The sequence below is a fragment of the Lonchura striata genome, chromosome 4 (genome assembly GCF_050655825.1).
Source record: "Lonchura striata isolate lonStrDom1 chromosome 4, ASM5065582v1, whole genome shotgun sequence".
Classification (NCBI taxonomy): domain Eukaryota; kingdom Metazoa; phylum Chordata; class Aves; order Passeriformes; family Estrildidae; genus Lonchura; species Lonchura striata.
In genome coordinates, this window is record NC_140706.1 from 43,087,739 (window position 1) to 43,105,147 (window position 17,409).

At 40.4% G+C, this 17,409-nt stretch overlaps 1 protein-coding gene across 1 annotated transcript in view; it reads right to left on the reverse strand.

Moving 5' to 3' along the window:
- Positions 1 to 17,409, reverse strand: part of FHDC1 (FH2 domain containing 1) — a 36,506-nt gene that overhangs the window by 17,399 nt on the left and 1,698 nt on the right. The window contains exons 2-4 of the mRNA XM_021530191.3: positions 14,141 to 14,771; positions 7,330 to 7,391; positions 6,716 to 6,818 (exon numbers count right to left, since the gene is read on the reverse strand). Coding sequence (XP_021385866.2) covers positions 6,716 to 6,818; positions 7,330 to 7,391; positions 14,141 to 14,623 — 648 coding nt within the window. The 5' untranslated portion in view covers positions 14,624 to 14,771. The remainder of the gene's footprint in view (positions 1 to 6,715; positions 6,819 to 7,329; positions 7,392 to 14,140; positions 14,772 to 17,409) is intronic.

Genomic DNA, 17,409 nt, shown 5'->3' on the forward strand with positions numbered 1-17,409 from the left:
AAAGAAAAAAATACAAGTTAAACACAGAATGGAAAATAATTTCTTTTCAAACTGAAAACCACATCAACAAACAAATTACCAGGGAAAAAAACCTAACAAAACATAATGACCAAGAAAGAGACCTCTAATCAGAGAGCAATTTTTATTCAGGCTATCTAGCTTCATTTCCTAACACGCCCCCTCCTCCCCACCATTTAACTCAAGGCACTCAGACTACGGCTCCCCTTCTAAAGATAAACAGCATAGCCATTTTTTTTAGGCCTGAGAAAACTCCTAATTTACTGAGTAATTCAAGAAGCCTGCCAACAAAAAAACAGGAAAGACCAGACTTGACATTCCTGATAATTCTAAGGTGTTAAACGAGTGAGAAACAAACCCAAAATAAACACTTTTTCTACATCATTAAGTGGGGAGTGAGAGATAGTATACTATCTCAGTCTTTAAAGGTGTTCTTTAACATAGCTTCCCAAAACTAGTGGACTGCAACCTAAAAAACAAATCTGCAAATTCTCCTCATTTTAGTACCTCGCAAATATCCGAGTTTGCCTGAAAAGGATACAGGCATTCAGATATGAGAGAGAGGGAGGAAAGACAGAAAAGCAGCCCACCAAAAAAACCCACGTCACCTCACCAAAATCAGATAATGTAAGCCCCAGCTTAATTATAGGAAGATGCAATTTGAAAACCTAAATGCACAAAAACTGAACAAGAGATCCTGAGACACTCACAGGACTTATTCATGCTACCAGTACCAGTATTTAAATATACTTTCAACAGTAAGTAGAAATCAATGTTTTCTATGTGGAATTTTAGCTTCATTTGCACTGGATGAAATCCTCTTTCTTCTATCCCACTAGGAAAAACGCCTGAAGTCGTATGAGTGAGTACTAAACCCCAGAATTAATTCAGAGGAGGAACATTTCTAAACATGCACTACAGAAGACATTGACAACGCTGCCTTCTGATGGGTAGGACGGGGTGTGAATGTCACCATGCAGAAAGCTTTGGGCAATAGTCAGCCCAGAAGAAAGTCTCTGTAATCAGACTTGCAACAAAGGTATGCTCACCACCCAGTTCCACTTTTCCCAGCCTACATCAACCACCTTAACCCCCACTGCCTTCTCCTCAGATATCCCAAACTTCCTTTGTAAGAAGCATCAAGGCAGCTCACCCAAGAAGCCCAAAACCCAAGGATGGTGGAGAACAGCAACCCATTCCACAAGCAGACAAAACACAAACACGACAGAGTTATAAGGTCCTTTTCACCCCGGAATTCAGCAAACACAGCATAGTTCTCCACACGTCTGAAGTTTTTCACATAGAAGACTAAATAATCTGTTAATCTGGCCTTAAATAATAAAGAGTCTGGGAAATAGCTAAGGTAAAGATAGGACAGCAATTATTCTCTGTTCCCTTTTTATTAATAATTTCATAATTCAAAAATAATTCTCACCATGAAGGAAAAAAAAAAGTTATTTGACTTTATAAACACTGCCAATAAACTAGAAAAACAACTTCTGAACCCCAAAACTAAAAAATTACTAGAACACATTTTGGATATCTGTCATTACACAGTTCAAGGGAAACTAGTCAAAATCCCATGGGACTGCCTCTACTCTCTGCTGCCATGTTGTCCAAATATTCTGGAAGAAAACTGAGATTCTCTGATGGCTCCCAGAAATGGGGGTCAAATTCAAATACCAACTGCAGCCAGGAGCTGCAAAGAAACTGTGGGGATTGACAACAATGTTCACTATTAATCATGTTAACAGATGTAGTAGATGGGTTGAGAATACAAGAGAGCTAAAAATGTAGCTTGTTATAAAATCATAATGAATAACCCTAGCAGTTCTGGCCTTGGCCTCCTTTCTTGAGGGACAACAAAACTTTTCCACAAGAGCAGGCAGCCATGTACTGAGATATGGCAGTTTAATGTGTATATGCAAGAGAGCATAATTGCATTGTGTGCTTAGTTCTGTACTACTCAAATTGGGTACTGAGCTACTAATTTAATTTTTCATTATATTTGTAGATGGAATATGCATTTGCACTGTCCATGCATGCCCATGCACACTCAATCTGATTTTAGATACACAAGGTTCTCACATATATAATTTGCTTAATTTTAAGAACAGTTATGAAACATAGAAAGCCTGATCTTTGATTTGCTTTGTGAACAATTGCAGTAGAGTTGCCCATTGCAAGTATGCCATTATACCTGGCAGACAAGAAAGCTACTGTATTCAAGGTCTTGGCAATTTTTAAGCTACCAGCACCACTTCTAGGGAGATTTTATTTTATGGTGTAAAACAGGTATCTTGCAGGATCTTGTAGCTATCCAGGATTTTTAAAGAAGATGAATAAACATTTTCTTGTGCAGTGAGACACAATGGGGCACAAGCCAGGGCAGTGGCAAACCACTACCAGCAAATTATAAAAATAAAGGGAGAAAGACCTGCAGGTAAACATAAAGAGCAAAAAAGGAAAAGGAGACTAAATGGTCAACCCTATAAAGCACTGGCTGAGGAAAGGAGAGGGCATTTAACTACTGACATGGTTTGAAAAGGGTAGAGCTGAGAGAAACAGTTCCAATAAAGCAGGTGACGGATGACCAGGGCTTGAAATCACACTACACGAGCAAAGGACAGGCTTGAGACATAATAATGCAAGTTAAGACATTGTGTTGATAACCTGGGAGTGCATGTGTGTGGGTGAGCTGATTACCAGTGTGATATGCTCTCTTCTGTATGTATTTAAAGTACAAATTCTGGCTATTCTAGCTCATTAAACACTGGACTCTCTTAACTTTTGCCAGTCTGGGCTCGTTGAAGAGCACAATAATATGCACATAAAAGCAGCTAAAAGCTTCTTCTCTGCTCTAGTCAAGATGTCAGTAAATAAAAGCTGTCAGCCATTTCAACAGGGTATCATTCAGAAACAACTAGGAATCTTTTCAGAAGTGATATAGCAGAGAAGACCACTGCTTCAGTCAAGGTTCTCTGTAAAAAAAAAACAAACTGAAAAAAAGGATGAAGCAGAGGATATTCCAAATAGGTGTTTCTTCCTCCTTACAAAACTGCTAAGCACACTGCTAAACAGCAGTACTTCTAAGAAGGCTTAAACAAAATCAGTGATCTTATCTTAGTTGTTAATGTATTGAGAATTTTCATAAATTTGCTTGGCCTTTTTTCTAACGACTGTATAGTGGCCAGGCCACACACCCACAAACAGCCCTGAACAAAACATTGAGTAGAGCCTTGCAGCAAGCTTCAGCATGGCCAGCTTCAAGTATTTGTCCAGTTTTTCAAATTAAACATTTGAAAATACCCAAACATTTTAAGATGTAGGAAAGACTTCACAACAGTGCCAATATTTCAATAATAGTCTTATTCAGTTTGAGAAAAACATTCAGGAAGGAGCCTGTATTTGCCATTTACATGCAAAAATCTCCATAACTTTGGTAGCTGTTGGGATTTTTCATAGAAAACAGCTAGAAAATTAGTAGTACTGCCACCCATTTCTGCATGCAAATAGAGTTGCCACATTACAACAGTGTAAATAGAATAATTTTAAAGATAAGAGATGTTAAATGTATTTGTTGGCCCAAGGACCTAGCCTCCATTGTCAAAAAACTGGAATACCATCAGGTGCTTGAGATACTATGAACTGAAACGATCTAAGATATGTCACAAAAGTCAAACAAGAAACATGGAGCACATTCAGGTAATGTGACTGGATATGACAACACTTCAAGATAAGATATAACTGGAGCACAAAACTGGTGCTTGTTCACACCAGGTAAACTGTAAACTTAAACTTCTTGTTAAAAAAGAAGAAACAAAATAGTCCAGAGTTGCCCTTTCTACAGCTATGACAAGGAAAGGCACTCTCCTCCTCCTTTCACTTTTACAGCCTAAGGATTTATGGCAAAATAGAAAAGAAAAAGCAGAAGACATCTCAAAGCACAGTTGCCGGGGTCAGAGCCTACAGAAGGCACTTGGCCCTCATTCCAGCTTGCTAGAAGCCTGTGCATACAGGCAAATGGGTCTGCAAATACCTGAGCTGCTGGGAAGAGCTACAAAGAGGAACTGCAGAAGCCCACCCATGGCTGCACCAAGACAGGGTGCCCTGGTAACTGAATAGCTGCTAACCTTTCAGGACCTGAGCCCTCGAGTCTCTGCTCAGAGCAATTCTCAACTCTTACAACAACAAAGCAGGTCTTTAGGAGAACAGGAAGTATTGAAAGGGCAATCCCAGGGAATCCTTGCTGAGGATGGGTGCAACATTGTGCAAGGACAGGCCAATGTTTTGACAGCTTGCCAAAGCCATCTCATGTGGTATGACTAAAAATAAATTAGGAAGTATTAAACAGAAGAGGGAATAGCAGAAAAAAATAACACCACTACACTGAGTATCTCTAGGGTTCTGGATTATTTGTATGTGGGGCTGTAAGCTTCTGATGCCTTTCCCTTAGCAAATGGTGAATCACTATTCTAGGAGACAGGTTCAGTCTGGAAGGCAGACAATAAACTAAGAAAAAGTAAGGGGATATAGCAGAAGAACAATGAACATACATTTAGAGAAAAAATGGTGAAAAAGATTAAAAAGAGCTGTGAGGCCCCTAGAAAGAACAAAATTTTAACTGTCTACACTAAAATTTTAGAAGCCACTGTAGTAAATGAGTTACTGGACCCACTTATTCTTGGCCCACACCAAGCATGATGATATGAAGGCATGGAAACATTTTTCCAGCACAAGCATCAGGACCTTACATTCAGAATTTTCTCCCTGTCTTGCCTGCCACTACCCACCCAGCTCTCAAGGGGAAAAATCAAAAAAAGTTAAACAATTATGAGAAGAATAACAAAGAGAAAGGGAGTCTTTCCTGTAAATTAAATACATACAAACACCTGCACAGGGGAAAGCAGGCTCTTTCCAGCCTTCCCTTGGAAATAGCAACAAATCTCATGTCTGATGCCCCTTAATTTCTAATACTCTCCTGTATCATAGAATATCTTCTATTAATTTCTCAAGTGATTCCTTAAAAGCACTTGCTAAATTCTCTGGCCCAATATCTTGAGGGACAGCCTGTTGCCAAATCTGCTGTCAAATAAATAAACATACTTTTTCATTCCTAGCAGTATCTATTGGATAGCTAATGCATCTAGTTGAGCATTCCAGAAAAAAACTGATAAAACTCAACAACTTACATTACAATTCTAGCTAAATGACAGCATTTATATCACATAGACTACACTAGCTGAAAGATTTTCTACTTGTCATAAAGTGACAATTAGATATAAGCCAGAAAGAGGAAAAGAAGAAAAGGTACTTTTCTTCTAGTCTAATTTTCTGACTATATGCAAAGTTAACTAGGAGTCACTCTCTTTCAAGTTAGTACTCCACTGTTCTCCTCTGTCTGACTTTCAGAGGAAAGAGATAAATTCTGTTTATATAATGGAATATGTACTAAAATGCAAACAAAGAGGGAAGAGGGAATGGTTTTGAGGTCCAACAACTACTGTCAGCTATTTTTTTTTATTGATTACATTGTAACTTGTTGATATCCTCCCAACTCTGAGAGATATATTAATCAAGTATGCTAACGTAACACAATTTTTACAAGATTCTCTGCAAAGGCAGCTCAATTTAGGGTCATAAATTTGACAACAAAAGACTGTAACATGTTCTACTGATGACTGGATCTGAGATTTGCTGCTGCACAGAGGAAACAAAGTGCTTTGACAGTATGACCTTGAAGTGGTAAAGCATGTGAGTTGAGGTTGATCTGTATGTGGACCTTAACTTAGCAATTTCCCAAATTTCAGCCACTCACTTTGATGTGAAGCACCCAAGCAATTCTAATGCTAATTTTGTCAGGTTTGTGGTTTACATTTCTCTCAAGCGCATACAAATGGGTCAGTGCCAACAGTGAGCAGGCAAGGAACTGTACATCATTAAGCAGGGCTCCCGGGTCAGTTGATGAAGCTTCCCCTCTTTAATCATGTGCATAGACTTGAAGTCTGGGACTAGGAGGGGAGAAGGCTGTGCTTGGATGTTGGTCACACGGGGATGACAGGAACATTGAGAAGGTACTGCTGGTAATTCTGTGCCTTCTAACACGTCTCCTTTGAGCACTAAGCCATGTTACCAAATTCTATGGGTGCTGAACATGGAAGCTGCCTTTCTGCCTGTTGAAACCCAATGACCAGGCTCAGGAACAAGCCCAGATGAACCAAGCAACCAAGCAGGCAGTGAGCCAGAAGACAAAAAGGCAGTAGCACAGAGCTACCAATATTCAGCTCACAGGTACTGCAATGGGAAGGCAGGACGCAGGTGCCAAAGAAGTGAAATTTGTTTGCTTAGAATATGCTTCAATTCTGAATTTTCTAACTCCCTAAAGCAATTATCTGCACACAGGAAGGCTCCAGGTCTTGCTGCTTATGGGACAAAAGGGACATAATAAAAACAAAAGATGTCTTATCAACTTCTTAAAAGCAGGTGAAATTACTTGATGTGAAGGGAATGACTATACTGCGACCTCAATACCACAAGTCAAATGAAGATTAAACATCTGCACTCAGTGGTTCCCTGTTCCCTCTTGCCTAGCCTCAGGAATTGAGGCATTGAGATTCCTCTTTTACAGAGCTTGATGTTCGAATCCCAGTCAGTAGAACTCTACAAAAAATAAGTTCCACATAAAACCATTATTTACCTCCTCTGCTTCTGGTAATAATTTAAGAAATTCACGTAGCAGTTCAGGTTCATAGGGCTGACTTCTTCCATGATAAATATCTTCAATAATGGATTCGGCAGACCTTGAAAAAACAATTGAGCACATATATTTTCAACACTTGCAGGGCAAACAGTTACACAGATTGAAAAAACCATGCCTGGGCTGCTCAACAGAGTTATAAAGAGGTTGTGGATGCATCAGTGTCCACAGCAGCAGTGCTCTGACACCATTTTCAGTGACACCTTTACCAAAGGGCAACGTTATCAGTGAATGCAGACTGCAATGAAACAGCTCGCTCTTGAAAATGCTGCTCCCCTTGCCCCTTTCCAGTTGTTTATAAAGAGAGGAAAGGCAGCTCACAGGCAGTGTTACAGGAGGCAACAGGGCTTCCCTGAACCATGCCTGAAAACTCACCTCAACTGGTTAACATCAGCAAACTCTGTCTGATGCCAAGCCATAAATGTACTCAAAACTAAACATATTAGAAAACAAAATATGTCAAATTACTTTTGAGAAAACTGCACAAAACTGCAAACTCCACAAGGAACAGAGCACAATGTATATATTTTATGAGAACTACAAAGAATTCTTACTTTTTGAATTGTTTGAGAAATATCCCAATGTTCATACTTCGTTTTGCATCCAAAATGGAAACCTGAGAGAGAAAGCAAGAGAGATTAATCTAACAATACTTAAGAAAATAGCATATAATGCAGATATCATTTCTTGAATTGTAACACATAACTGTTTGCACCAAATCCTAGGCCAAATAAATATAGAATCACTTCTTAACAACAAAGCTTATATACTACAAAACGAGTTTTTACCAGGGAAATATATAGCACACTCACATCACCTTTCTCCAAGTGAAGCAAAAAATTCCATAGTAACATACAATGAAGGAAGGAATCAATATGTCTATTTCATTACAAAGTAAAAACATTCTTATTGCTTACTTCATAACCCTGCATCTGCAAAATGTTGCTTATCAGGTAATACACTATATTGCATTTAAAGGCCCCAAGGTTAGAGAATACCCCACTTCAAAACCCATGTAAATTCAGAGGTTTGGTGAGAAATGTGAGGGTAGGACTTCTAAGCAGAGGTCAGGTGCATTACTGATTTAAGTCATGCCAACTAACAGCCATACTGACTCAGGGAAAGATAAATAAGTCAATCTTGAATCAAACCCTGAAACACACAGTGATCAAATCTGTTTGCTTACTTAGAAGCAAACAGAAATCCCTAATAAAATAAGCTCTCCCAGTTTTGTATTTCAAAGTTGGTTTGCTCTATCATCTTACATGTACAGTTCTGAAGATTAGGCAAGTGGAAAAAGAAAAAAAAACAACCCCACAATATTTTCCCGTAATTTTGTAAAAAAAATTTAAAATCTAAGTGCTTCTTTTATACTAGTTTTTCTTCCTGTAACAGCATACAAGTTTAAACTTGAGAGGTTTGCCCTGTTTTAGCAAACTGTGTCCTTAAGGTTAAAATTTTACCACAGCTATTTTGGTGATAACAGCTACAAAAGTCATGAGATTTACAAGGACAAGAAAATTGTTTCACCTTAACAGTTTCACCTGACGGCTACAATAAAGGAGCTCAGTACACTTAGATGTTCAAGACTACTGTAGGACTTGCATCTGTTTGTGGTTTTGACAACTGGAAAGGCATTTTGACCTTTGTGACAGTGCTCAGATTAGAAGTAGATATATAAATGCAACATTGGCATTATTATGAAGTTGAATTAGCCTGCAGTCAGCTGGTGACAGTGAAAATATAGGGATGATTAATGGGCTATCCTCAACATACACCCAGGGGACAGCCTCTTCATCTGCTGAAAATAGTGAGTCAAATTGAAAAGTTTTCTGAAATTCTGGAATTTCCTCTCTTCCGAAAACAGTGAAGACTAGAAAACACAGGAAATATCAGCATATTAGTTTTAATTAGATGACTGGTAGCCCAAAGCCCTTCAGTTTTAGCATATGCAGAGATAAGGGGACAGATTGTGGTTTATTCTCCTGTTATCTTAAGAGTTGAGAGGCCCCCAACAGATCATTAAGGAAAAGCCCCTTAACGCAGGACAGGTTCAACTATCTCTCCCCCTGCAGTATCTAATCTTTTTCAAATGTTTTACTGCAGGGACCTCTCACTGACCTCTCTAACTGTAGCTCCAGTCTCCAATTGCTTCGGTCACCCCTAATTCTCTGGTTTCTCCATACTAGTTTAAGCCTATAAGCTTTACCATCATTTGGTTTCTGGTTTGTTTTAAGCATATTCAGAGTTAATCTTGTGTATATTTTTAAAATCACAGTCAGTAACTGTTACAGAGACTGATCATCAGATGAGTAAACCTTTGTTTTCCATGGCACAACTCAGATTTACAGTATAACTTCAAACAAATCACATATTTTTAAAAATATCTTCCCTCAAAGCAAAACAACAATGGGGAACATACACAGCTGCATTTGTCTTATCAGCACAACAAAAAAATGTCACAGCTGTTTCAAGTATCAGGATTTTACATACACTTCTTGCTCTGTATATGAGTGTACTCTATTTTTTCTCTCATTTCTTGTTTAACCACACAATCAGAACAAGCCTCACTTTTTGGTCACTCTTTGCTTAGTGTCTACTTCAAGCTTATCAAAAGTGTTTGAAACTGCTGTCATTACATAAATACCTTCAAGGAGTTTCCAGATGGGAGCACAAGAAGGAGAAAAGGGGAACCTGGCAGATACTCCATAAATATAGTTCCTACTCCTTGCACACAAATACACTATCTTCCATTCCACATTCAGTTGCATATTAGATTCTTAACTTCAGCCTGAACATCTCCACCGAGATTTAATTTGATTTTGTTCATGCAGAGCACTGTCTGCTGTTGCTTTTTACCCTTTGAACATTACCATCGCTTTTTCTAAATTCTGCTCAGTCTGCTCCTGTCTTCCGTTCACACACGCCATCAACACTGCTGCTGGCACAGCACGTTTCAGGGCTCTGTTTGCCACCCAAAGAGGTTTTGAAGTGCTATCCACCAGTAATACCCCTGGACTTCTTGACTCCAAAAGTTACACTGCACTGTGAGAACTGGGAACAGACATCCCTAGTCCCACTGGGATTCTCCATAGCAGAAAAAAATTCTCATATGGTTTCTTATGATTTACTTTAGATTAATTCAGGAAACCTTTCTCCATTCTCCTCCTCTGCTCTCTGAAACTGGAAATACACAATTCTCACAGATACTTTCCACCATCTCCACACCTGCACTTTGCAAGCCCATGTAAAACATCACAGGTCACTTGTCATCACTTGCCACATCTACTTTATAAACAGTGCAATCTCTAAACCATGGACAACAATTCACTGACTAATCTGCTTTTCATCACCAGAGTATTCAATCCAGCATATTTCCAAAATCTACAGCAGGCACAGACCATACAGTAACAAGCCTCAGTTTGACAAATGTTAACCCACCACAGAAATACTCTGTTATCAAGGTATTATGAGAAGGGGAGAATTAGCCTGAGCACCATGGTGAAGTTGTGTTGATGGTAAGAGGATATCTACTCCCGCATCCCAACAGGAATTTGCAATCAATATGAAAGATTCGAGGAGTGTTCTGGGAGACACAAAAAGACCCACATCAAAACTGACTTTGTAGTGACTGGAGAAATGCAACAGGAGTTTCTTGCCATGAAATCATCAATGAGGAACACAACAAAGCAGATTTTTAACAGATCAGTAAAACAAAACATTGTTAAGAATAATGGGGTTTCACATGGTAGGACACAGTTTACAAATTACAGCAGGCATGGAACAGCCTGGCGGCTCAGGTTTGGTGCTGAAGGTTAGAAAGGATATAGATAACTTCCTGTTTCAGCTTCCACTTCACATTACAACATAGTAACTATCATCACTCCAGGCCTGCAGTCACGGTGCAGCAGAGTGAACCCAGCATCTTCCTGAAGGGCTGTCCCCACTCTGTGTCATCCTCCCATGTCACGTTCCTAGCCTGCTCTTTCCCTTAGGCAGGCACTGGTACTCATCTCATTTGGTTCTTGTTGTTAGTTCTCCTCTAGATTAACAGGTTGAATCAGCTCTCAAGAAGGTGGAATAAGCATCAGAGCCAGCACAGGGAAAACAGAGAAGAAGAGGGGGCAAGAGACATCCTGTTCACTCCTTCTAACTTCCTTCTCTCTCCTCCTCTCACTGCCCCTTTGCACAGGTTCTGAAATTCACTGCATCCTTCTGCAGTCATCACACCTCACTTGAAGAGCAGAAACTACTCCAGTAGAAAACAAATTAAGAACAGCACAGCACTCTGCTAAGCTGCTTACTTAAATACGTTTACAGAGGGTGTAATATGTGTATTACATTATCCAATATCTGTCCAGAGCCAGGGGACAGGTGGGGTGAGGTGAGAAACAGGAGCAGAGGCACAGTTTGAAGGAGAAAGCAAGACCAGTTCCTCTGGCTGACAAGAAGCTGTTTTGCCCACTCCACTGCCAGGCTAACTATAGCCTGGGTGAGTGCCTGTTGTGCCACACTGGAACACCACTGAAGGATGGGGAAAGTAAATTGGCGTGTAAACTTAACCTTGCACCCCCTATTTTTCACAGCCTCAAATTACATGGAACCATAGGGCAAATTAAGCCTCTAGTCAAGGAAACATGTTAATTAATCTCCTAAGGGTTTGGTGAGGGCTTGTTTACGAAAAGGAAAGGATTTGCTGTAGGAGTTTGACTCAAGCCTCAAAAGGGACTTCTGTTATAATAATGATGTTACATATAAATACCCTGTATAAATCACTGTCGAGTGAGGAATTAAAAGGACATCCAGTGTTGTAAGCGCCTACTTGCATAGAACTTTTACCAAAACTGCTCATGATTTCATAATCAATAGTGATCTCTGGCAAAGGTATGAGACCCCAAATCTCTTCCACAGTCTGTAGGGCAGTGCCCTCAACACTGGCTGAAGAGTAACTCTTCACCACTTCCACTGAAGTGCACCACTGCACCAAGAGGGAGGCCATAGGGACAACAGAGCGCTCTCTGGCCCTGCCCTTCTGTACAGCACTTTGGACACTTGCTGCTTTTTTCAGATTTGGGTCTAAGTAAAAGCTGAGTTCATGCACTTGAAGTTGTCTTGAAAATTCATTGCTGATATAATATGCCAACTAGGCTAATTCCATTATGTAAACATCTAAGAACATTTTTCTTTGTTCGACCATAAAACACTCTCTAAAATCAACTGTGTTGTACACAAAAGGAATAGAGGTACTGAAACACAAAATGCCTTATCCACCTGCCCCTGCTGGTTTATGAAATGGCCACAAGCAGACCTAGAGCTCGCTCAGCCCCACACCAACACTCTCTCCACAAGATCACACTGATTCTGCACACTTCAGCCTGCCCCCAGCTCCTGTCAGCCTCTGTAGGTTTTACCAGAGTGAGCTGAGGAAAACCATCCACATTGAAACAATCAATGGCAGCCAACAATCGATGGAGTCACAAACAAGGCCTGTGCTCCCATCTCCAGCCCCCTGCTGAACCAGGTCTGCAGTAGGATGAAGCATGTGAGCTGCTGCCCAGCTGTACTTCCACACTTCCAATAACACACAGCTCCTCAGGATTATCTCCTTCCCTCCTTGCTAAGCAGATAGGACTGCAAAGTCCATTAACACATAAGAAATTGCTCACCACTGACACACTGCTGCAGCATGCTTGACAAAGCTTAGCGAGTGAGTGGAACATTTTGTCACTTAAGTGGCATCACTTAGAGGCAAGTCCTGCTGCCTCACCACCTGCCACGTGCAAAATCACCATGGGAGCCCTGAACCAGGGCAGAGGCATCAAGCAGTGTAAATGCACTGCACCACCGTATCAGCTCCATGACGCATGAAAACCATAACTTTCAGTAAGGCAGGGTTTTGTTTCCAAAGCATTTTATCTTGGAGAATCCCTGGCTTTGCAAGCCTCTGCTTTTAATCTCCACCACTGCATGAGTTCTAGAGCACACTGGGGTGTTCTCTGACCTACCTATTGCACAGTATGGGCTACATTCAGTTTATGAAACTTATTGTCATATTTACTAGAACTAGATCTTTATCACACAGCAGTCCTGAAAGGGGGAGCCTCTGAGAAAACACAGGAGGCCAAAGCTCTGTACATCTGTATTTGACACAGGAAGTGCACTCACTACACTCCTGATTCAAAGATGAACATAGCCTGAAAACAGCACACAGGTTAATGACTACCTCTGATGATGGCCCCAATTACTACTTCCCGACATCAGGGTTTCAGAGCCTACAATACACATATCTTCTTAAACCTTAAATTTCAATATGTGCAACATGCATACTATTGGTTTCTCATCTTGTCCCTTCTGATCTTATTTTGACATCTCCTGAATCCTGCAAGATATCAGCAACTTCATGTCCTTATTATCTCACTAAAAATGGATACACTGTTACATCTCTTAACCCCATGCCCTCTGTATTTTGTTTACAAGCTAACATATACAAGCTAACATGTAGACATACACTAGTGATTAAATCTGCATTTCAGCCCTCCAATTACTTCAGAGAAGGATCGCTTGAGACAATTCAATTCAGGCTTCACAAAGAGGCTGTCTATAAATGAGGATTTAAGAACTAGAAAAGCTACTTATCACTTCCCTGGAGAGTGCCTGAACCTGAGTGTACTCGGCACAGAGTACTCTTCACCACTAGAACAGGAATCAGCAGCAATCTTGGGACCTTCTAGGAAGGTTATCTTCGTGTCAAAAGCAGGGAAGATGAAGTAAGGTTTTTCTCAGCAGGAAAGTCATGTTCATGAAAGTGGAAACTTTAAAATTATCAAATAACAAATACCCTTATCACTATCTTATGTTCTATATCCTTGCTGCCATACTGGCACTTCACTTGCTGATGTCTCTAGGATACTGTGGGCATATACAGCACTGACTCTTGCAAATAGGACTCTCTTCTCTCCTGTCTGGTACATGTTTGCATGTACAACCTCTTGCCTGCATCAAAGACACAGAGCAGGAGTTGAAGAGACAACACAATTTTGTTCCACACTGGAAATTCAAGGACTATCCAACATGAGTAAATACAGATGCTTTCAGCTCCCTCTGCTTATTCATATTTATTTTAACAGGTGATCAAATCACAGCACTTAGCAAGTTAAAATAATAAAACACAGTTAGCTCTTTGAAAAATAAATATGTGCCACTAAGAACAAAGAGCTTATGCTTCCCATCATTCCCCTCTCCTTTGAATCAAGACAAATTTGCCGTAAGGATGAAACATGACAGAGAAAGAGAAAAAGGCGAGGCGGAATTCACATCAACTCCTACAGTACTATGTAAAAAAAGAGGTTTTACTTTAATTCTTACCTCCTCTTTAGTCTCTTTAAATGAAGACTTTAAAGATCGGTTTCGGGAGTCCTGGGGTTTGGCTTCCTCCTGCTGCCCAAAAAGTTCCTCAATTGTCTTTGTATCAATTTGATACTGTGGTCTTGCAGCAATTGTCCAGATATTGTTTTTACCACGGACTTGTTCTTCAGGGATAGTTTTCCAGAAAAAGCTCCGCATTCGTTTTTTTTTGCCGTGGCTGTCGTGCCCATTTAGCAGCTGTGGAGGCAGAGGTATGCTGGGGCCAGGCAGCGGAGGAGGGGGTGGCGGTGGGGGCGGCATTCCCGGGGGGAGCGGAGGGGCTGGGGGAGCCCCGGTGAGGGGACATGGCGCAGGGGGCGGTGATGCTGCAGGCTGAGAAAGTTGAGGCGCTGTCGTCGTATCCTCGCTCATCAATCCCGTTGCAACTGGAATAGCCCCATTTTCTTTATCATTGACCAAGGAGAGACAATTCATAACATGCATTTTACAGCCTCCCCCAAGGGGAGAGTGTTACTTCCTTGGATGGCTTTGGAACATTGAACAGTCAGCGCGCCAGCCGCTGGGATCACGCCGCTCAAGCCCTATCTGCCAGCAGCGGCAGCACAAGAGGGGACTGAACCATCTCCGCAACCTGCGACAAAGGACAATAGGGACATTCAGATCACACACATTGGACATTGTCCCTCGCACTGAAAAGACACCAAAACTGAGGTACAACAGCTATCAAGTTTTCAAGCCAGAAGGGAAATTTAGTGAATCAAAAGCCTTTCACAGGGCAATTGTTTAACATTTATCCACACCAAGATTTCAAACAGCTTCAAGCACTTGGATTTCAATAACATATATAAACACAAGAATACCTCTAAATCACCCACAGTAGGTGTCAAAACTACCTATTAATCTCCATTCAGTGTAATTTTGTAAAAGAATATATTTCTCTCAAATTATTAAAACAAATATTATTTCACTGCTAAATTCAGGTATGCTTTTAAAGCTGACTGCACACAGTACTATGGTACTGGATTAACTGCTTCAAACAGACCCTGTTTGAATCCTCTAAACCCATGGTTCAAATCCAAACTGTGCTAAAATAGCTAAAAATTTGCTGATGATTTAACAGTCTAGCCTAGTGTACTACTTTTTTTGCCTTTGTATTTTTCACACAAATGTCAGTAAGGGCAAAAATAGTGTACAGTCCCTAAAGTCTCTGTGTTCGCTGAGCATGAACTTAAAAGTATAACTGGTCTGTTATACTTTAACACTACCTCCAAAAATACAATCAGAGAAGAAAGACCACAGTTTTGATCAAGCTGTCCTTTATCATTTACTTCAGCACCCAGGTTAACAATGCCAACTCAACAGCAGTAAGTAAGTATTGCACATATGCAAAGCTTTAAATACTTTGGTAAGTTTTAACCTCTGGATTATCTCATAAAACAACAGGAATCACAATGGGGTTTAGCATTTTTCTTATACTGTTACCTTCTAAATAAAAATGCCATTATTAGCAACAAACCTTCAGGTAAGAGCATAACTGCCACAAACTGGACACTTTTGATAAGCTGAATCTATTGGAACAGATTTGATTCATAAGTCTCAGAGAAAAACTAAAGTGTTTCAAATACATTCCACTGAGGAATCTCATGATTTTATGGAAATTTGGAAGCAATCTCAAAAAAAAAAGGATTTGTGAATTTACAAAAAAAAATTTAAAATTCAAAGATGGCATGCAATACAAACTTAGATAGGAGACAGACAGCCCCTGAGCAAAACTCAGTCTCAGGAAAACTCACCAGAAAAAGCTCAAGTAATGCCCTGGCACAAGAACAACATCAAATCAGAAATTTGGCACTGACTTAGTAGTATGCCTCCTCAGCAGGGTTCACACGGAGCTAATAGCAACCCAGATCAATTTGACATTGTATAATAGTGATGAAAAAATTTCACTATTTTTGCCAGAGATCCATCACTAGACCATACATGAACAAACAGACCCAAGTCACAGAAATAAGCCTTAGGGCAAATTCTCTCTTGGTCTGCAAGGACTCAGCCACTCACAGCTTCACTGAAATCAATGGAAAACAACGCAAAAGCATCTACTGTACCTTTTCTTTTCAAAACCTTGCTCAGGTAGCAATGAACTCCTCTCTCCTGCTTCAGATTTTCCAATCTCATGCCTTACGTTATCCAGGCATTTACAAGAATAGAAAACATATATAAAAACCTGTATGAGGTTTAAATCGCAGGCATGATGGAAAATATTTTAATGGCATGGTAAAAAGGAGAGAAGCTACAAAGAAAGTGGATCAGGATAGAGTGTTTCAAATTTAAGTCAGCATTAATACCCAGCTGCTATTACAGGGCTCTGCATGTTCACGCCTCTCCTCCCAAATTCATGATCATAGAAGCAGAGAGGCATAAAAAAGCAGGTGCAAGGTGGTGGAAGGAGATTAACCACTCAAACCAATTAAGTGTTGCATTAATTTAAAGAAATACTCAACTAGGAAAAGCACTTTTCCTCCCTACTACTTATTTAAAAATGAAAAATGTCTTAGCTAGTTTTCCACCATCATACAAAGCAGTATTCAACATTATTATTTTCTAGCTTGGGTTCCCACACATTCACCAAAAAAAAAAAAAAAAAAGACACAGACAGACTGACCGACCATGCCCTAGGCAAGATTCAAGAACCTCATTTTGAGACTTTCAATAAATCTATATGCTTTAGGAAAAAAAAAATCAAATCCTAATGGAACAGAGTTGTAGGAGATGAATCATCAGAGTCCCAGCACTAACACACAGGAGTGGAAAACGACTGATCTCAGACCTGAGTGCTTCTGTGCTAGACAAGGGACACTCCTAGTGAAAGGAGTGGAGAAGGCACGGGGAAGAAAACATCCCAACCTAGATTTAAAGATAGATAGAACAGGAAAAACTGTTTTCAACCCAACGAGCCTTGTACTGCTTTAGATGAGGTAACAGCCAGAACCAGGAAAGGGGAGGAATCAGCATTTGGAAGGAAGGCATGAAAGGAAAGGCACAGCATAAAGGCTGGCATTCAGCTTTGTTTTCTGACAGATAAGCACGATCCCGGTGACAGAGGTCACCTGCTCGTGAGAGGATGGCGGTCTCGAGTTACCAGATACCAGGAGACTGCTCAAAATTCCCTTCTCATGCTGCCTCTCCCGAGGAGCGGCTCAAAGCCATTCCCAGCGGAGGCTCCCACCACTACCGTGGGTGGGAGAGGAGCGAAGCTGGCAGCCAGGACA